The sequence below is a fragment of the Nerophis lumbriciformis genome, linkage group LG05 (genome assembly GCF_033978685.3).
Source record: "Nerophis lumbriciformis linkage group LG05, RoL_Nlum_v2.1, whole genome shotgun sequence".
NCBI lineage: Eukaryota > Metazoa > Chordata > Actinopteri > Syngnathiformes > Syngnathidae > Nerophis > Nerophis lumbriciformis.
Window position 1 is genome coordinate 55,943,222 of NC_084552.2, and position 17,120 is coordinate 55,960,341.

General features: G+C 41.3%; 1 protein-coding gene across 1 annotated transcript in view; it reads left to right on the forward strand.

Annotated features, from left to right (window-relative positions):
- The window catches only part of LOC133606153 (copine-8), a 255,190-nt gene that overhangs the window by 225,031 nt on the left and 13,039 nt on the right, over positions 1-17,120 (forward strand). The window contains exons 17-19 of the mRNA XM_061959774.1: positions 12,247-12,349; positions 15,226-15,283; positions 15,361-15,434. Coding sequence (XP_061815758.1) covers positions 12,247-12,349; positions 15,226-15,283; positions 15,361-15,434 — 235 coding nt within the window. The remainder of the gene's footprint in view (positions 1-12,246; positions 12,350-15,225; positions 15,284-15,360; positions 15,435-17,120) is intronic.

Below are 17,120 nucleotides of genomic sequence, written 5' to 3' on the forward strand. Positions count from 1 at the left end.
ATTCTTTTTTAGCCACTTAGTTTAAAGAAATTGCATGTAGTATTCAATACCACACATTTAATTCATCATCTGATTCAGAACAATACGAGCAAATTCTAGATTTAATTAAAGCTGCAAGCAGCGTTGTTCGGGCCCGCGTATTTGGCAGGTGCTAGTCCTAAGTGTCCCAATACTTTTGTCTACTTTTAGTCTGAAGTGTCCCAAGACTTTTGTCTAGTGTACCTACCTTGTCTGCATTGTGTGGGCACGTTGGTGCTTCCTGCTTTTAAGCAGCCATCTTAAAAAAACAGCACCGCAGCAGCATCAGCGCAGCGGGTCTTTGAAGGGTCATAAAATCAAAACCGGAGCAGGTATTAAAAATCCCATCTATACTTTTAATCACAAGGGTTTTATCTCTCACCTGTGTTAGTTTGAAGGCAAAACGACAAACGCGCTCAGAGGAGATAGATTTTAAAGAAAGGTGACCGGTTTATAAAAGAAATTTGTTTTGAAGGGGGAATAGCAAACTTCCTGTTGATTTTTGCTGGGGGTTGTCAATTTATGAAATGTAGGTCTAAGTGAGACCTACATAGAGGTTTTTGTTTCATGTCTCTCCGACCTTCCCAGTGGGAGTTACAGGCAGTTCTGTCCGATTTTTCATCCGAGGAGCAGTTTTTTGTGCGTTTTATTAAAAAATTGCTGTAGAGCACAATTTTTAGATTTGGGGTTAGGTTTTTCATTAGATCACAGTTTTAGCCAGTCCTGATATGTGTGTTTAGTTTGGTGAGTTTTGAAGCATGTTAAGGGGGTCAAATTAGAGGTCAAAGAGGCAAAAGCGACTGTTTTTAGTACTTTTTTGTCTTGAAGGGGGAATTGCCAACTTCCTGTTGATTTTAGCCCGAAGATGTACAATTGAAAAATGTAGGTCTAAGTCAGACCTACATAAAGGTTTTTGTTTCATGTCTCTCCGACCTTCCTAGTGGGAGTTACAGGCAGCGTAGATTTTTCTTCTTCCTAGGGGGCGCTAGAGCGCAATTTTGATTTTTGGGGTTTGGTTTTTTTATTAAAAGGCAATTTTCGCAGGTCCTGATGTGTGGGTCAAATTTGGTGAGTTTTGAAGCAAATTAGTGTGGGTCAAATTAGTGCTCGAAGAGGCGGCGGAAGAAGAAAGAAAGAAAGAAAGAATAATAAAACCTTAGAATAACAATAGGTCCTTATGTCCCATTGCATAAGGACTCCCTGTGGGAGTCCTTTTGCAATGGGCCATTGCGGGCCCTAATAAAGAATAAAACGAACGAATAACAATAGGTCCTTATGTCCCATTGCATAAGGACTCCCTGTGGGAGTCCTTTTGCAATGGGCCATTGCGGGCCCTAATAATCGTGATTCTTTTTTAGCCACTTAGTTTAAAGAAATTGCATGTAGTATTCAATACCACACATTTAATTCATCATCTGATTCAGAACAATACGAGCAAATTCTAGATTTAATAAGATAAGCGTCATTAAAATGTGTTTTTTAATTTTTAGTTGTATAATCTGTTATTAAAGTATTGAAAGTATCGAATTGGGACTTAAAATCCAAGGCCGAAAAATCGGGATCGGAGGCCAAAAATTTTCAGATGTTTGCGTTCAAACTTGACCAAACAAACCGAACTAGCGCAGCAAAGGCACCAGAGTTCCTTTTAACTGAACCAAGCATCAAATCAAATCAAATCAACTTTATTTATAAAGCACATTTAAAATTTACCACAGGGGTAGCCAAAGTGCTGTACAATGAACAGGTTAAAAGATAAAACGAGTACCGAGCAAACACAACACAACACAAACAGAACACGATAAAAAATAAATAATTAAAATAGAATTAATAAAAACATAAAAACAGGATCACAGCAGGTGTATTATGGGGCGCCATTGCAGGATGGATATCACTCAGTGTTAAAAGCCATGGAATAAAAGTATGTTTTTAAGAGAGATTTAAAAACAGGAAGAGAGGAGGCTTGTCTAACACTCAGAGGTAGGTCGTTCCAGAGCTTGGGAGCAGCAACGGCGAAAGCTCTGTCACCTCTAAGCTTCAGCCTTGTGTCAGGGACCGTCAACAGCAGCTGATCGGCTGATCTTAAGGATCGGGTGGGGCAGTAAGGCTGAAGGAGGTCGGAGAGATAGGTTGGCGCGAGGTTGTTTAGACATTTAAAAACAAATAAAAGGAGTTTAAAATTGATACGGTAACGCACAGGGAGCCAGTGAAGGGACGCTAAAATAGGGGTGATGTGCTCACGTCTGCGGGTCTGTGTTAGCAGACGAGCAGCAGAGTTCTGCACGAGCTGCAGGCGGGCGAGGGAGGCCTGGCTAATGCCAACATACAGGGCATTACAATAATCAAGACGAGTCGAGATAAAAGCGTGGATTAATTTCTCAAGATCATGTCTTGATAGAAGCGGTTTCACTTTCGCTATTTGGCGTAATTGATAAAAGCTTTTTTGAACGACGCTGCTGATTTGTTTTTCGAATTTAAAATCTGAGTCAAACTTTACCCCCAGGTTTGTGACAGAGTCGCTGAGATACGGGGTCAGAGTGCCGAGGTCAACGTTGGGGGAGGGAGAGCGACTTGGACCGAACAACATAACTTCTGTTTTGTCTTCATTTAGGCTCAGGAAGTTAGCTGAAAGCCAGACTTTGATGTCGTGCAGGCAGTCAATAAGACGTTGAACCGTGTTATTTTGTGCCATGGGAAAATAAATCTGGCAATCATCGGCATAAAAATGAAATGCAATACTGTACTTCCTAAAAATAGAACCAAGGGGGAGAAGGTAAAGCGCAAATAAAATTGGGGCAAGGATTGAGCCCTGGGGGACCCCATGTGGTAAAGGAGCTGTGGACGACATAAAACTGTCTACTTTTACACAAAAACTCCTGTCGGTTAGGTACGACCGGAACCAGTTGAGGGCGGCGCCCTTAATGCCCACACAGTTCTCAAGCATGACAAGTGTGAACTTGATTTGATTACATGCTATAGTATAATTTTATTGATATAATTTTATTGCACGTTTTTTGTAGCTCTTTAATTTAGGTAGCCAGGGACTGCAGATGGAAATGAGCTATTTAGCTATAATCTGGTGCAGAACATATCTGTCTTTGAGCTTAATGTTTCTATGCATTGTCCCTTCAAATAAACACTAAACTAAACTAAACTGTTGGTCTGTCGCATGTACGGTACCATATATTCGATACCGTAGCCTCATATGCTCCCTGTGCCGCTTGTCTTGGCCTGCAGGTGCAATAAAGTGAAGTGTTGCAGAGGCGGTTGAAAACCTCACCGCGTGTGTAAACACACGCCGTAAGTCAGTTTGCTGCTCGCAGGGGAGCGAAAGGTCATATTAGCACAGAAGAAGCCTTATTGAGCTGGGGATGTGCACAATTGACACAGAGTTAGTAGTTGGACTTGAGGGAAGCTTTTGACAAGATTAACTGTGGAGGACGGGGGGGTGGAACACATGACATTTACTCAGTGGGGGCAAAATAAACCAATAAAATTCCACTCTTTTCTAATTTCAGAATAGCTGCTGTGATGAAAAGTTTCACATTGAGAGTGTTTATCTGCATCAATCAACATTTATGTACAAACCCCGTTTCCCTATGAGTTGGGAAATTGTGTTAGATGTAAATATAAACGGAATACAATGATTTGCAAATCATTTTCAACCCATGTTCAGTTGAATATGCTACAAAGACAACATATTTGATGTTCAAACTGATGAAAAATTTTAGAATTTGATGCCAGCAACATGTGACAAAGAAGTTGGGAAAGGTGGCAATAAATACTGATAAAGTTGAGGAATGCTCATCAAGCACTTATTTGGAACATCTCACAGGTGAACAGGCAAATTGAGAACAGGTGGGTGCCATGATTGGGTATGAAAGTAGATTCCATGAAATGCTCAGTCATTCACAAACAAGGATGGGGCGAGGGTCACCACTTTGTCAACAAATGCGTGAGCAAATTGTTGAACAGTTTAAAAAAAACTTTTCTCAACCAGCTATTGCAAGGAATTTAGGGATTTCACCATCTACGGTCCGTAATATCATCAAAGGGTTCAGAGAATCTGGAGAAATCACTGCACGTAAGCAGCTAAGCCCGTGACCTTTGAACCCTCAGGCTGTACTGCATCAACAAGCGACATCAGTGTGTAAAGGATATCACCACATGGGCTCAGGAGCCCTTCAGAAACCCACTGTCACTAACTACAGTTGGTCGCTACATATGTAAGTGCAAATTAAAACTCTCCTATGCAAGGCGAAAACCGTTTATCAACAACACCCAGAAATGCCGTCGGCTTTGCTGGGCCTGAGCTCATCTAAGATGGACTGATACAAAGTGGAAAAGTGTTCTGTGGTCTGACGAGTCCACATTTCAAATTGTTTTTGGAAACTGTGGACGTTGTGTCCTCCGGACCAAAGAGGAAAAGTCCCATCCGGATTGTTATAGGCGCAAAGTTGAAAAGCCAGCATCTGTGATGGTATGTGGGTGTATTAGTGCCCAAGACATGGGTAACTTACACATCTGTGAAGGCGCCATTAATGCTGAAAGGTACATACAGGTTTTGGAGCAACATATGTTGCCATCCAAGCAACGTTACCATGGACGCCCCTGCTTATTTCAGCAAGACAATGCCAAGCCACGTGTTACATCAACGTGGCTTCATAGTAAAAGAGTGCGGGTACTAGACTGGCCTGCCTGTAGTCCAGACCTGTCTCCCATTGAAAATGTGTGGCGCATTATGAAGCCTAAAATACCACAACGGAGACCCCCGGACTGTTGAACAACTTAAGCTGTACATCAAGCAAGAATGGGAAAGAATTCCACCTGAGAAGCTTAAAAAATGTGTCTCCTCAGTTCCCAAACGTTTACTGAGTGTTGTTAAAAGGAAAGGCCATGTAACACAGTGGTGATCATGCCCTTTCCCAACTACTTTGGCACGTGTTGCAGCCATGAAATTCAAAGTTAATGATTATTTGCAAAAATAAAATAAAGTTTATGAGTTTGAACATCAAATATCTTGCCTTTGTAGTGCATTCAATTGAATATGGGTTGAAAAGGATTTGCAAATCATTGTATTGCGTTTATATTTACATCTAACACAATTTCCCAACTCGTATGGAAACGGGGTTTGTATATAATGGGAGATGAATTAAAGCTTAGGTGTAACAAGCAATTAACTTTTTCTAACATCGTCTAAGATTTTAGAAATAATAGAAAATTAATAACGATAATAATAATTAATACAGTAGTGGTTTCAAAAATCGATTTTCGACATAATCGTGATTTTTATTTCTAACAATTCTTAATTGATTAAAAAAATCAACAATCATTTTTATTAATTTTTATTTATTTATTTTTTTAAATCAGTCCAGTCCAGCCACTAAGGCAAATCATATTGCACTTTAGAAAAGAGAAGTGTTGGATACTTCTCTTTTTACCTTATTTGTATTTGACTTTATTAAATGTTTGGGTATAATTTTTTATTTTATTTTTTGTAACAAAACCAGTTTTCTTTTGAGTAATATATAAATGTATTGGAGCTGTGTGTCTATTTTTTGGAGGAATGTAGTTAATCATGGAACTGGCCCCCAATGTTATTAAAAAAAAGTTGTGATTTTGAATCAAGTCGTTACCCCCCAAAAATCGAATCGAATCGTGTGGTGCCCAAAGATTCCCAGCCCTAATAATTAATACTGTAAATATTGTATTATTTTTGGTGTTACATATTGACTGTTGTCTATACATGGCTTATATTCAGGCGCTAAACATTTACAAGGTGATTGAAAAATAATTCCTTTTTTTTTTTTAAATACTTTTTCAAATAATTTACTGTACTTGTAATTTTTTTCGCATTTTTCTGTGCTTGATCTTTAATGTAATGTATGTTTTTGTGCTGTCAAATGATCAAACTGTTCTATTAGATCAATCATAGTTGAATTTGGATCAATCATGAATAGTCTGAGGTTAATAAAGTTAAAGTTAAAGTACCAATGATTGTCACACACACACTAGGTGTGGCGAGATTATTCTCTGCATTTGACCCATCACCCTTGATCACCCCCTGGGACGTGAGGGGAGCAGTGGGCAGCAGCGGTGGCCGCGCCCGGGAATCATTTTGGTGATTTAACCCCCAATTCCAACCCTTGATGCTGAGTGCCAAGCAGGGAGGTAATGGGTCCCATTTTTATAGTCTTTGGTATGACTCGGCCGGGGTTTGAACTCACAACCTACCGATCTCAGGGCGGACACTCTAACCACTAGGCCACTGAGTAGGTAATATTTGCTTGCATGGTTTAAATCAATTTTAAAAAGGACCCCAATATTTGTACAGAAACATTTTTGGAAAGTTTTAATTGAATGCACGTCATTTATTTGCTCAAATCCTGCTAACAGCGTCATCTAAAGTCCAGTCAGGGTGCATTTAGAAGTGAGATTTACCAGTCGGAGTCTCCTCACGCATCTCTGCACTGACGTACAGGTAAAAGCCAGTAAATTAGAATATTTTGAAAAACTTGATTTATTTCAGTAATTGCATTCAAAAGGTGTAACTTGTACATTATATTTATTCATTGCACACAGACTGATGCATTCAAATGTTTATTTCATTTAATTTTGATGATTTGAAGTGGCAACAAATGAAAATCCAAAATTCCGTGTGTCACAAAATTAGAATATTACTTAAGGCTAATACAAAAAAGGGATTTTTAGAAATGTTGGCCAACTGAAAAGTATGAAAATGAAAAATATGAGCATGTACAATACTCAATACTTGGTTGGAGCTCCTTTTGCCTCAATTACTGCGTTAATGCGGCGTGGCATGGAGTCGATGAGTTTCTGGCACTGCTCAGGTGTTATGAGAGCCCAGGTTGCTCTGATAGTGGCCTTCAACTCTTCTGCGTTTTTGGGTCTGGCATTCTGCATCTTCCTTTTCACAATACCCCACAGATTTTCTATGGGGCTAAGGTCAGGGGAGTTGGCGGGCCAATTTAGAACAGAAATACCATGGTCCGTAAACCAGGCACGGGTAGATTTTGCGCTGTGTGCAGGCGCCAAGTCCTGTTGGAACTTGAAATTTCCATCTCCATAGAGCAGGTCAGCAGCAGGAAGCATGAAGTGCTCTAAAACTTGCTGGTAGACGGCTGCGTTGACCCTGAATCTCAGGAAACAGAGTGGACCGACACCAGCAGATGACATGGCACCCCAAACCATCACTGATGGTTTGGGTTGGTTTGGTTTGCATTTCCTTTGGAAATCGAGGTCCCAGAGTCTGGAGGAAGACAGGAGAGGCACAGGATCCACGTTGCCTGAAGTCTAGTGTAAAGTTTCCACCATCAGTGATGGTTTTGGGGTGCCATGTCATCTGCTGGTGTCGGTCCACTCTGTTTCCTGAGATCCAGGGTCAACGCAGCCGTCTACCAGCAAGTTTTAGAGCACTTCATGCTTCCTGCTGCTGACCTGCTCTATGGAGATGGAGATTTCAAGTTCCAACAGGACTTGGCGCCTGCACACAGCGCAAAATCTACCCGTGCCTGGTTTACGGACCATGGTATTTCTGTTCTAAATTGGCCCGCCAACTCCCCTGACCTTAGCCCCATAGAAAATCCGTGGGGTATTGTGAAAAGGAAGATGCAGAATGCCAGACCCAAAAACGCAGAAGAGTTGAAGGCCACTATCAGAGCAACCTGGGCTCTCATAACACCTGAGCAGTGCCAGAAACTCATCGACTCCATGCCACGCCGCATTAACGCAGTAATTGAGGCAAAAGGAGCTCCAACCAAGTATTGAGTATTGTACATGCTCATATTTTTCATTTTCATACTTTTCAGTTGGCCAACATTTCTAAAAATCCCTTTTTTGTATTAGCCTTAAGTAATATTCTAATTTTGTGACACACGGAATTTTGGATTTTCATTTGTTGCCACTTCAAATCATCAAAATTAAATGAAATAAACATTTGAATGCATCAGTCTGTGTGCAATGAATAAATATAATGTACAAGTTACACCTTTTGAATGCAATTACTGAAATAAATCAAGTTTTTCAAAATATTCTAATTTACTGGCTTTTACCTGTATGCACTGACCTGATCGCTGACTGTATAACAGTGGTTCTCGATCATTTTCTGTCACGCCCCGCCCTAAGGGACAGAATTTTTTTCCAGGCCCCCCAAAGTTAATGTTTATTTTATTATCTGTCTGTGTCAAAATAGTACTTTACTAACACTGAAGATGCTATAACGCCATTGCCTTTCACACACCCCTTTCCCGCGACACCTCAGAGTTCCCCCCCCCCCCCCCCAGGGGGGCCCGCCTCATTATGTAAGAAGCACTGCATTAAACGGGCTGTTTGGAACTTGCTCAGAAATGAATTTTTCTCGTGGACAGAATTTTTTCACGACTCTAGCTTGAAGTGAATGTTTATTTATTACCCGAATGTCTCAAGATATACGCTATTGCGCTTTTGCCTCTCACGGCGCCCCCCCCAAGGGGGTGCCCACCCTACTATTTGAGAAGCACTGCCGTATAACAACCCTTGCCGCTTTCCAGGTAACCACTTGAGTTTAAGGTAAAGGACCAAGTGGGTCAAAATAAATTGTGTGACTAATCTACGTATACTCATGATGAATGCAATAATGTTTTAGTGATTAATCACAAGTTAACTTGTTATTTTTGACAACCTAGTTTTTTGGGACATTGGTTAAAGGATAAAGTCTACGCTACCAAACATAAGATTTTGGAAGAACATGAAGAGCAAATATGAGAAGATATGTCTACTATCCATCACACAAGAGAGCTTGACACGATTCCTGGGCGGCCTGAAAAGCTTGTAGCCAATGTTCAGAAAACCTCATGCTGAACCTCATATCAATTTCTAGTTAAAAAAAGTTTATTTACTAGATTTTTTAAACAGGGAGTTACTTTTCATTCGCACCGCATTAATGCAAACTTAGCAGGGGCCGTTAGATGACTTATTTTAACCAAGGCAGACCATTTCTTCCTGTCAAACACACACACACACACACCAGTTCCCTAGAACGATGCCGCTGTCGCCAAAAACAAATATTTGATCAGCTAAAAAATAATATGTTATAGTACTCTCCCAATTGAAAACATGTATTATTATTGGGGTGTCCAAACGATGGCCCGCGGGGCCGCAAGCGTCTTCAATTTGGCCTGGAAAACGTCATGAGTTAATAAGTAAGGAAACCTGCCCGGAGGGAGGTTGCATTAATTTTAAAAGATAGACCTTGATGCTGCCATTAAGCGGACAATGCAAGTCATTTAGATCAACTACCTTTTAATCATGCCCTTTATTATGCCCTGAAAATAACCATACAAAACATTTACCGTATTTTTCGGACTATAAGTCGCAGTTTTTTTTCATAGTTTGGCCGGGCTCCAGTGCGACTTATATATGTTTTTTTTCCTTTTTTATTATGCATTTTCGGCAGGTGCGACTTATACTCCGAAAAATACGGTACTTATATGACCCAATGCAAATAACCTTCCCTAGTAATGGTGACAAAAATAAATACAATAAAAAAATCCAACCACACACATAACACCAACTGCTCACTGAACTTTGCGGATATCATAAAAAATGTCCATGCACCATAAAAAAAATTCAAAGCTACACCCATTTAATTTCATTACCAAGCAAGATGGGAAAAATGCAAAACACTCCTGACACTTATCTATGTTTGGCACATTTTAGCTGCTTAATATTTCTGATTGATTCCAAAACTTTTAAGGAGGTTGTCACAGAAGTAAACAAGGTAGGAGTCAAACTTTTACATAGTCTTAACATCCAATTTTATTAATTATTATTGATATATCCATTATATTTATATAATATGTACACATTAATCGGTATAAGCTATATATATATATATATATAAATATTTATACATTTGTATATATATATATATATATATATATATATATATATATATATATATATATATATATATATATATATATATATATATATATATGTATGTGTGGGAAAAAAAATCACAAGACTATTTCATCTCTACAGGCCTGTTTCATGAGGGGGGGTACCCTCAATCGTCAGGAGATTTTAATGGGAGCATTCGCATACCATGGTTTATATAGGGCACAGAGTGGGTGGGTACAGGCTGGCCTAGGGGCGTGGTGATTGGCTCATGTGTTACCTAGGAGGTGTTTCCGTCTATGGCGGCATGCTGTGACAATTTCGCTGCGCTTGTTGAGGGATGACAGGTCTGGACGGTAAATAATAAACAGTTTCTCTTTCAAGCATAGGTTGCATCTTTTATTACCACTATTGTAAGGTGTGCTGGATGCAAGAATTTGCCATGTTATTGAATATTCAACATTATTGTCTTTGAGGTCCCAAATGTGTTTGCTGAGTTCTGTGGTATTTCGCAGGTTTTTGTTCCTGAAAGAAGCCTTGTGATTGTTCCATCTGGTTTTGAATTCTCCCTCGGTTAATCCTACATATGTGTCGGATGTGTTAATGTCCTTGCGTATTACCTTAGATTGGTAGACAACTGATGTTTGTAAGCACCCCCCGTTGAGAGGGCAATCAGGTTTCTTTCGACAGTTACAGCCTTTGGAGTCGCTCTGTCTGGGGGCCGACGGCTCATTTGCAATTGTTTTGTTGTGGTTTGAGATGATTTGTCGTATATTGTTCATGCAGCTGTAGCTCAATTTAATGTTGTTCTATATATATATATATATATATATATATATATATATATATATATATATATATATATATATATATATATACCAGTGACGTGCGGTGAGGTTGATGGCTGGTGAGGCACTGACTTCATCACAGTCAGATTTACAAACATATGAACCCTAAAGAGTATCTTATTCACCATTTGATTGGCAGCAGTTAACGGGTTATGTTTAAAAGCTCATACCAGCATTCTTCCCTGCTTGGCATTCAGCATCAAGGGTTGGGATTGGGGGTTAAATCACCAAAAATTATTCCCGGGCGCGGCGCCGCTGCTGCCCACTGCTGCCCACTGCTCCCCTCACCTCCCAGGGGGTGATCAAGGGGATGGGTCAAATGCAGAGGACAAATTTCACCACACCTAGTGTGTGTGTGACAATCATTGGTACTTTAACTTAACTTTAACTTTACACATACAAACTGTAGCACACAAAAAAGCACATTTAATTAAAAAAAAAACGTTATTATGGTCTTAACTTTACTTATAAGTGCGGGAACAGTGGTGTTTGTGTTGGAGGAGTTGTGAATGAATGAAATAGGAAATCCGTGCTGCAGTCTGCAGGTGTACCTATTGTTGTGTCCCTGCAGTCGTTCACGGCTCCTCCGGTGCGAGCATTGTTGTTTTTGCACTTTTTGGCTTCTTGTTAAGTGACTTTTTTTGGGCGGATTCGGTCTTGCACGTGGAGGGTTTGGGTGTGGACTTTGGCTGGTGTGGCGCTCCCGTCGGGGGGTGCATTCTGCGGCGGGGGTGCATTAACCGGAGGCGGGATTACTGCAAGCCTCACACAGTGCGTCTTCGCAACAGTTTTATGATTGCTCAGCACAAGAAATACGTTACACACATACAGTTGTTGACAAAATACACTGTACATTATATACCTCAGTTAACTAAACTATGGAAATGTATATTATAATTCATATAGCAATACGGTCTCACTGCACAGCAGCCCAGCAGTTAGCCGAGTCATTGCGCAATCCATGTTGAGGCACAACTGAGTGACATGCCTCAACTGGCTGCTGATCACCGCACCGTCTCTTCTCAGTATTTGAACGGCAAATGTGAAAATTCAGCGATTTTGAATAAAGATAATCTAAAACTGGTGAAGTTAAATGGAAAATAACGTTATAGTATAATCACTGGATACATATAACAATTTAATTAATTTTTTTTCTTTTTACATTTTTTTTCTTTCAATGATGGCAGGTGAGGCCTCGCCTCACCTGCCTCCAGTGACTGCACGTCAATGATATATATATATATATATATATATATATATATATATATATATATATATATATATATATATATATATATATATATATACACAGTATATAATAATCGTTTATATATGATATTATATTATATAATACAGAATGTATACATATATATACGTCTATCCATAATTTTCCTGTGTAATAGAGGTCCTGTCTAAAGCGTAAATGTACTTTGCCTATAGTAAAAATATAACAGCTATGATGGTTTTTGTGTGTGTTTTTACACAGGTATGCCGCATCGATTAAGGATGGATCGCAGTACTTTGTGCTCCTCATCATCACAGATGGCGTCATCTCAGACATGGCCCAGACCAAGGAGTCTATTGTCAACGTGAGGACATTATCTAATTTGATGTACTCCGCCTTGTACCTAGTCTAAACCCAGGGTGTCCAAAATGTTTCCAGCGAGGGCTGCATGAATAAAAATGTAAGGATGCGGGGGCCACTTCGGTACATTTTGTACATGAAAGATACTAAAACCAATACAATACATGCTAATCAATATACGCTAAGCTATCTGATCTTAGAGTCATACAACTTGGTACTTGACATATGCTAACTCTAAGCCTGCTAACTTTTTTAGCTAATTTTACAGCCAAACACCTCAGAGGCATACAACCTGGTACTTGACACCTGCTAACTTTTAGCAAAACTTAGCATTCGAGCATGCTAACTTGTTTGGCCAATTTTACAGCCGAACACTTTAGAGCCATGTATCTTGGTACCTGACATATGCTAACTTTTAGCATGCTAACTTTTTTAGCTAACTTTACATTTGTACGCTTCCTAGTCATATGACTTGGTACTTGACGCATTCTAACATTAGCATAGAAGTTTGGCTTTAGCATCCACACGCATATTGTCCCATCCATCCATCCATCCATCCATCTTCTTCCGCTTATCCGAGGTCGGGTCGCGGGGGCAGCAGCCTAAGCAGGGAAGCCCAGACTTCCCTCTCCCCAGCCACTTCGTCCAGCTCCTCCCGGGTGATCCCGAGGCGTTCCCAGGCCAGCCGGGAGACATAGTCTTCCCAACGTGTCCTGGGTCTTCCTCGTGGCCTCCTACCGGTCGGACATGCCCTAAACACCTCCTTAGGGAGGCGCTCGGGTGGCATCCTGACCAGATGCCCAAACCACCTCATCTGGCTCCTCTCCATGTGGAGGAGCAGCGGCTTTACTTTAAGCTCCCCCCGGATGACAGAGCTTCTCACCCTATCTCTAAGGGAGAGCCCCGCCACCCGGCGGAGGAAACTCATTTCGGCCGCTTGTACCCGTGATCTTGTCCTTTCGGTCATAACCCAAAGCTCATGACCATAGGTGAGGATGGGAACGTAGATCGACCGGTAAATTGAGAGCTTTGCCTTCTGGCTCAGCTCCTTCTTCACCACAACGGATCGATACAGCGTCCGCATTACTGAAGACGCCGCACCGATCCGCCTGTCGATCTCACGATCCACTCTTCCCTCACTCGTGAACAAGACTCCAAGGTACTTGAACTCCTCCACTTGGGGCAAGATCTCCTCCCCAACCGGGAGATGGCACTCCACCCTTTTCCGGGCGAGAACCATGGACTCGGACTTGGAGGTGCTGATTCTCATCCCAGTCGCTTCACACTCAGCTGCGAACCGATCCAGTGAGAGCTGAAGATCCTGGCCAGATGAAGCCATCAGGACCAAATCATCTGCAAAAAGCAGAGACCTAATCCTGCAGCCACCAAACCGGATCCCCTCAACGCCTTGACTGCGCCTAGAAATTCTGTCCATAAAAGTTATGAACAGAATCGGTGACAAAGGGCAGCCTTGGCGGAGTCCAACCCTCACCGGAAACGTGTCCGACTTACTGCCGGCAATGCGAACCAAGCTCTGACACTGATCATACAGGGAGCGGACCGCCACAATCAGACAGTCCGAAACCCCATACTCTCTGAGCACTCCCCACAGGACTTCCCGAGGGACACGGTCGAATGCCTTCTCCAAGTCCACAAAGCACATGTAGACTGGTTGGGCAAACTCCCATGCACCCTCAAGGACCCTGCCGAGAGTATAGAGCTGGTCCACAGTTCCACGACCAGGACGAAAACCACACTGTTCCTCCTGAATCCGAGGTTCGACTATCCGGCGTAGCCTCCTCTCCAGTACACCTGAATAGACCTTACCGGGAAGGCTGAGGAGTGTGATCCCACGATAGTTAGAACACACCCTCCGGTTCCCCTTTTTAAAGAGAGGAACCACCACCCCGGTCTGCCAATCCAGAGGTACTGCCCCCGATGTCCACGCGATGCTGCAGAGTCTTGTCAACCAAGACAGCCCCACAGCATCCAGAGCCTTAAGGAACTCCGGGCGGATCTCATCCACCCCCGGGGCCTTGCATATTGTCCCAAAATTGCATATTCTACTTTTTTTGTGTAATGTTGCAATCCGGAATGTTTTTATTCTGTCTTTAAAATTAGAAAACCAGATGCGGGCTGCACTTTGGACACCCCTGCTAAAAATAGTGGTACTTTGTACTTGTAAACGCTATTAATAATGCAATAGGAGATCAGATCAGATGAACTCAATGTTGTCATGCCGTACAAGATGTTACCATAAATAACGTGACTTTTGCTTGCATGCGGGTCGCTCGGGTATAAAGAAATGTGCGACGTCCATGTAAATGAGCCCAGATGGCACACGATGGTCGGGCGACTGTGGGGTCACTGTCGGAATATTTCCATAACTCACTGTGTTGCTCTTACATAAAAATCAAATTAGTCAACCTTCAAAGGCTTTTTCCTTGCTATTCCAACTCAGGAAAGAGACGCTCTTTTTTTTTTTTTTTTTCTCCTGTTTGCCTTCAACTGGGACGTAATTCGCCCTCTGTCCATCCCCTCCATCACTGTCAAGTCAAAAGTGTGTTCCTGAGGGAAGGCAAGCATGCGTGTGGAATACAAAAAAAGAGCCTTTAAACTTTTCTTTTTTTTTTTTAAGTCATTGATCCTTGTCGGCGGCAAGCAAGTGAGACGGTAAGAAGAAGAATAAATGTACAGGAAAGGCAGAGGGCAGCAGAGACTGAGAGATGACCTTTTTAGAAGAGCAACACAAAATATGACATCATCTATCGCTCAGAGGCCTGATGTCAACACATTGCTCAAAAACACTCCGGCTTATTACTATTCATGCACGTTTGTATTCATCGCTGGGATTTATGGAGGCTTCCTCTCCACATGCAGGCTTCCTGTCTGCCCATGTCAATCATCATCGTGGGGGTGGGGCCCGCGGAATTTGACGGTAAGCAGACACGAGCACTGCAAGGTTTTGCTCTCCTCGTGAATCTTTTTCATTCTCCTTCATTCTATTGTCCTCAGCTATGATTGAGTTGGACGGCGATGAGGTCAGAATCTCATCCAGAGGAAGATATGCAGAGAGGGATATTGTTCAGGTGCGTATTACCTCATGGGTTAATTCATGACTAATTGTTATGCTTCAGGTTGCGATAGGGTTGTACAGTATACTGGTACGAGTAAATCATAATCGGTACTATACCGCCTCTGAAAAATACCGGTTCCTCTACTTAAAAGCAGACACGGCGTGTTGAGAGAAAAGGGAGAATGGACATATTTTGGCTTAAAAACTAAGGATAAAGGTGAAGTTATAACACTGAAATGCAGCTCTACAAGAGGTGCTTTAAACATGGCTAGCTAGCAAACACCCATCTGCAGTTTGCAGTGTTTTAGCCACTTCTAAATCACTAATCCTCGCCTCCATGGCGACAAATAAAGTACGTTTCTCACAAGTATCATTCCTGCAGGACGAGGAATATCTAAACACGCTTCACTACACACCGCAGGAGGATACAATAGCTCACCGCTTAAAGGCTAGCGCTCCTCAATGTAAACAAATGCCATGGTTGGATCTACACCTGACATCCACTGTAATGAAACCAAGTACAAGAGCGTATCTAGCCGATACTGCAATGATTACATTGATATTTTTTTATTATCAAAAAGTATTTTTTTCCTTTTTAGAAAAATTATATAATGATTATAAAGTCAGGAAATACATTCCTGGATACATGGGGGATTTTAAATATGACCAATGTATGATCCTGTAACTACTTGGTATCGGATCGATACCCAAATTAGTGGTGTCATCCAAAACTAATGTAAAGTATCAACAGAAGAATAAGTGTTTTACATTATAACAGAAGTCTAGATAGAACATGTTCCACCTGCTGCCCTCTGGGAAGCGCTACAGGTGCATTAAAGCCAAGACAAACAGGTTAAAGAACAGCTTCTTCCCCAGGGCCATAACCACCCTGAACGGACTGCCCCATTGTCCCTCATAACTGCCTTCTCTTCGGTGCAATAACCCATTCCACCAACCACCCTGTTTTTTTTTTTCATGTAGATATTCATGTATATATTCATTTCACCCACTGTATAGAGCAGGGGTCGGCAACCCGCGGCACTAGAGCCACATGCAGCTCTTTAGCGCTGCCCTAGTGGCTCTCTGGAGCTTTTTTAAAAAATGTATGAAAAATGGAAAAAGTTGAGGGGGAAAAAAAATATTTTTTGTTTTAATATGGTTTCTGGAGGAGGACAAACATGACACAAACCTCCCTAATTGTTATAAAGCACACTGTTTATATTAAACATGCTTCACTGATTCGAGTATTTGGCGAGCGCCGTTTTGTCCTACTAATTTTGGCAGTCCTTGAACTCACCTTAGTTTGTTTACATGTATATCTTTCTGCGACTTTCTAGGACGTGTTTTATGCCACTTATTTTTCTGTCTCATGTTGTCCACCAAACTTTTAACGTTGTGCATGAATCCACAAAGGTGAGTTTTGTTGATGTTATTGACTTGTGTGGAGTGCTAATCAGACATATTTGGTCAGTGCATGACTACGAGCTAATCGATGCTAACATGCTATTTAAGCTAGCTATATGTACATATTGCATAATTATGCCTCATTTGTAGGTATATTTGAGGACATTTAGTTTCCTTTAAGTCATATTAATTCAATGTACAGGTAAAAGCCAGTAAATTAGAATATTTTGAAATACTTGATTTATTTCAGTAATTGCATTCAAAAGGTGTAACTTGTACATTATATTTATTCATT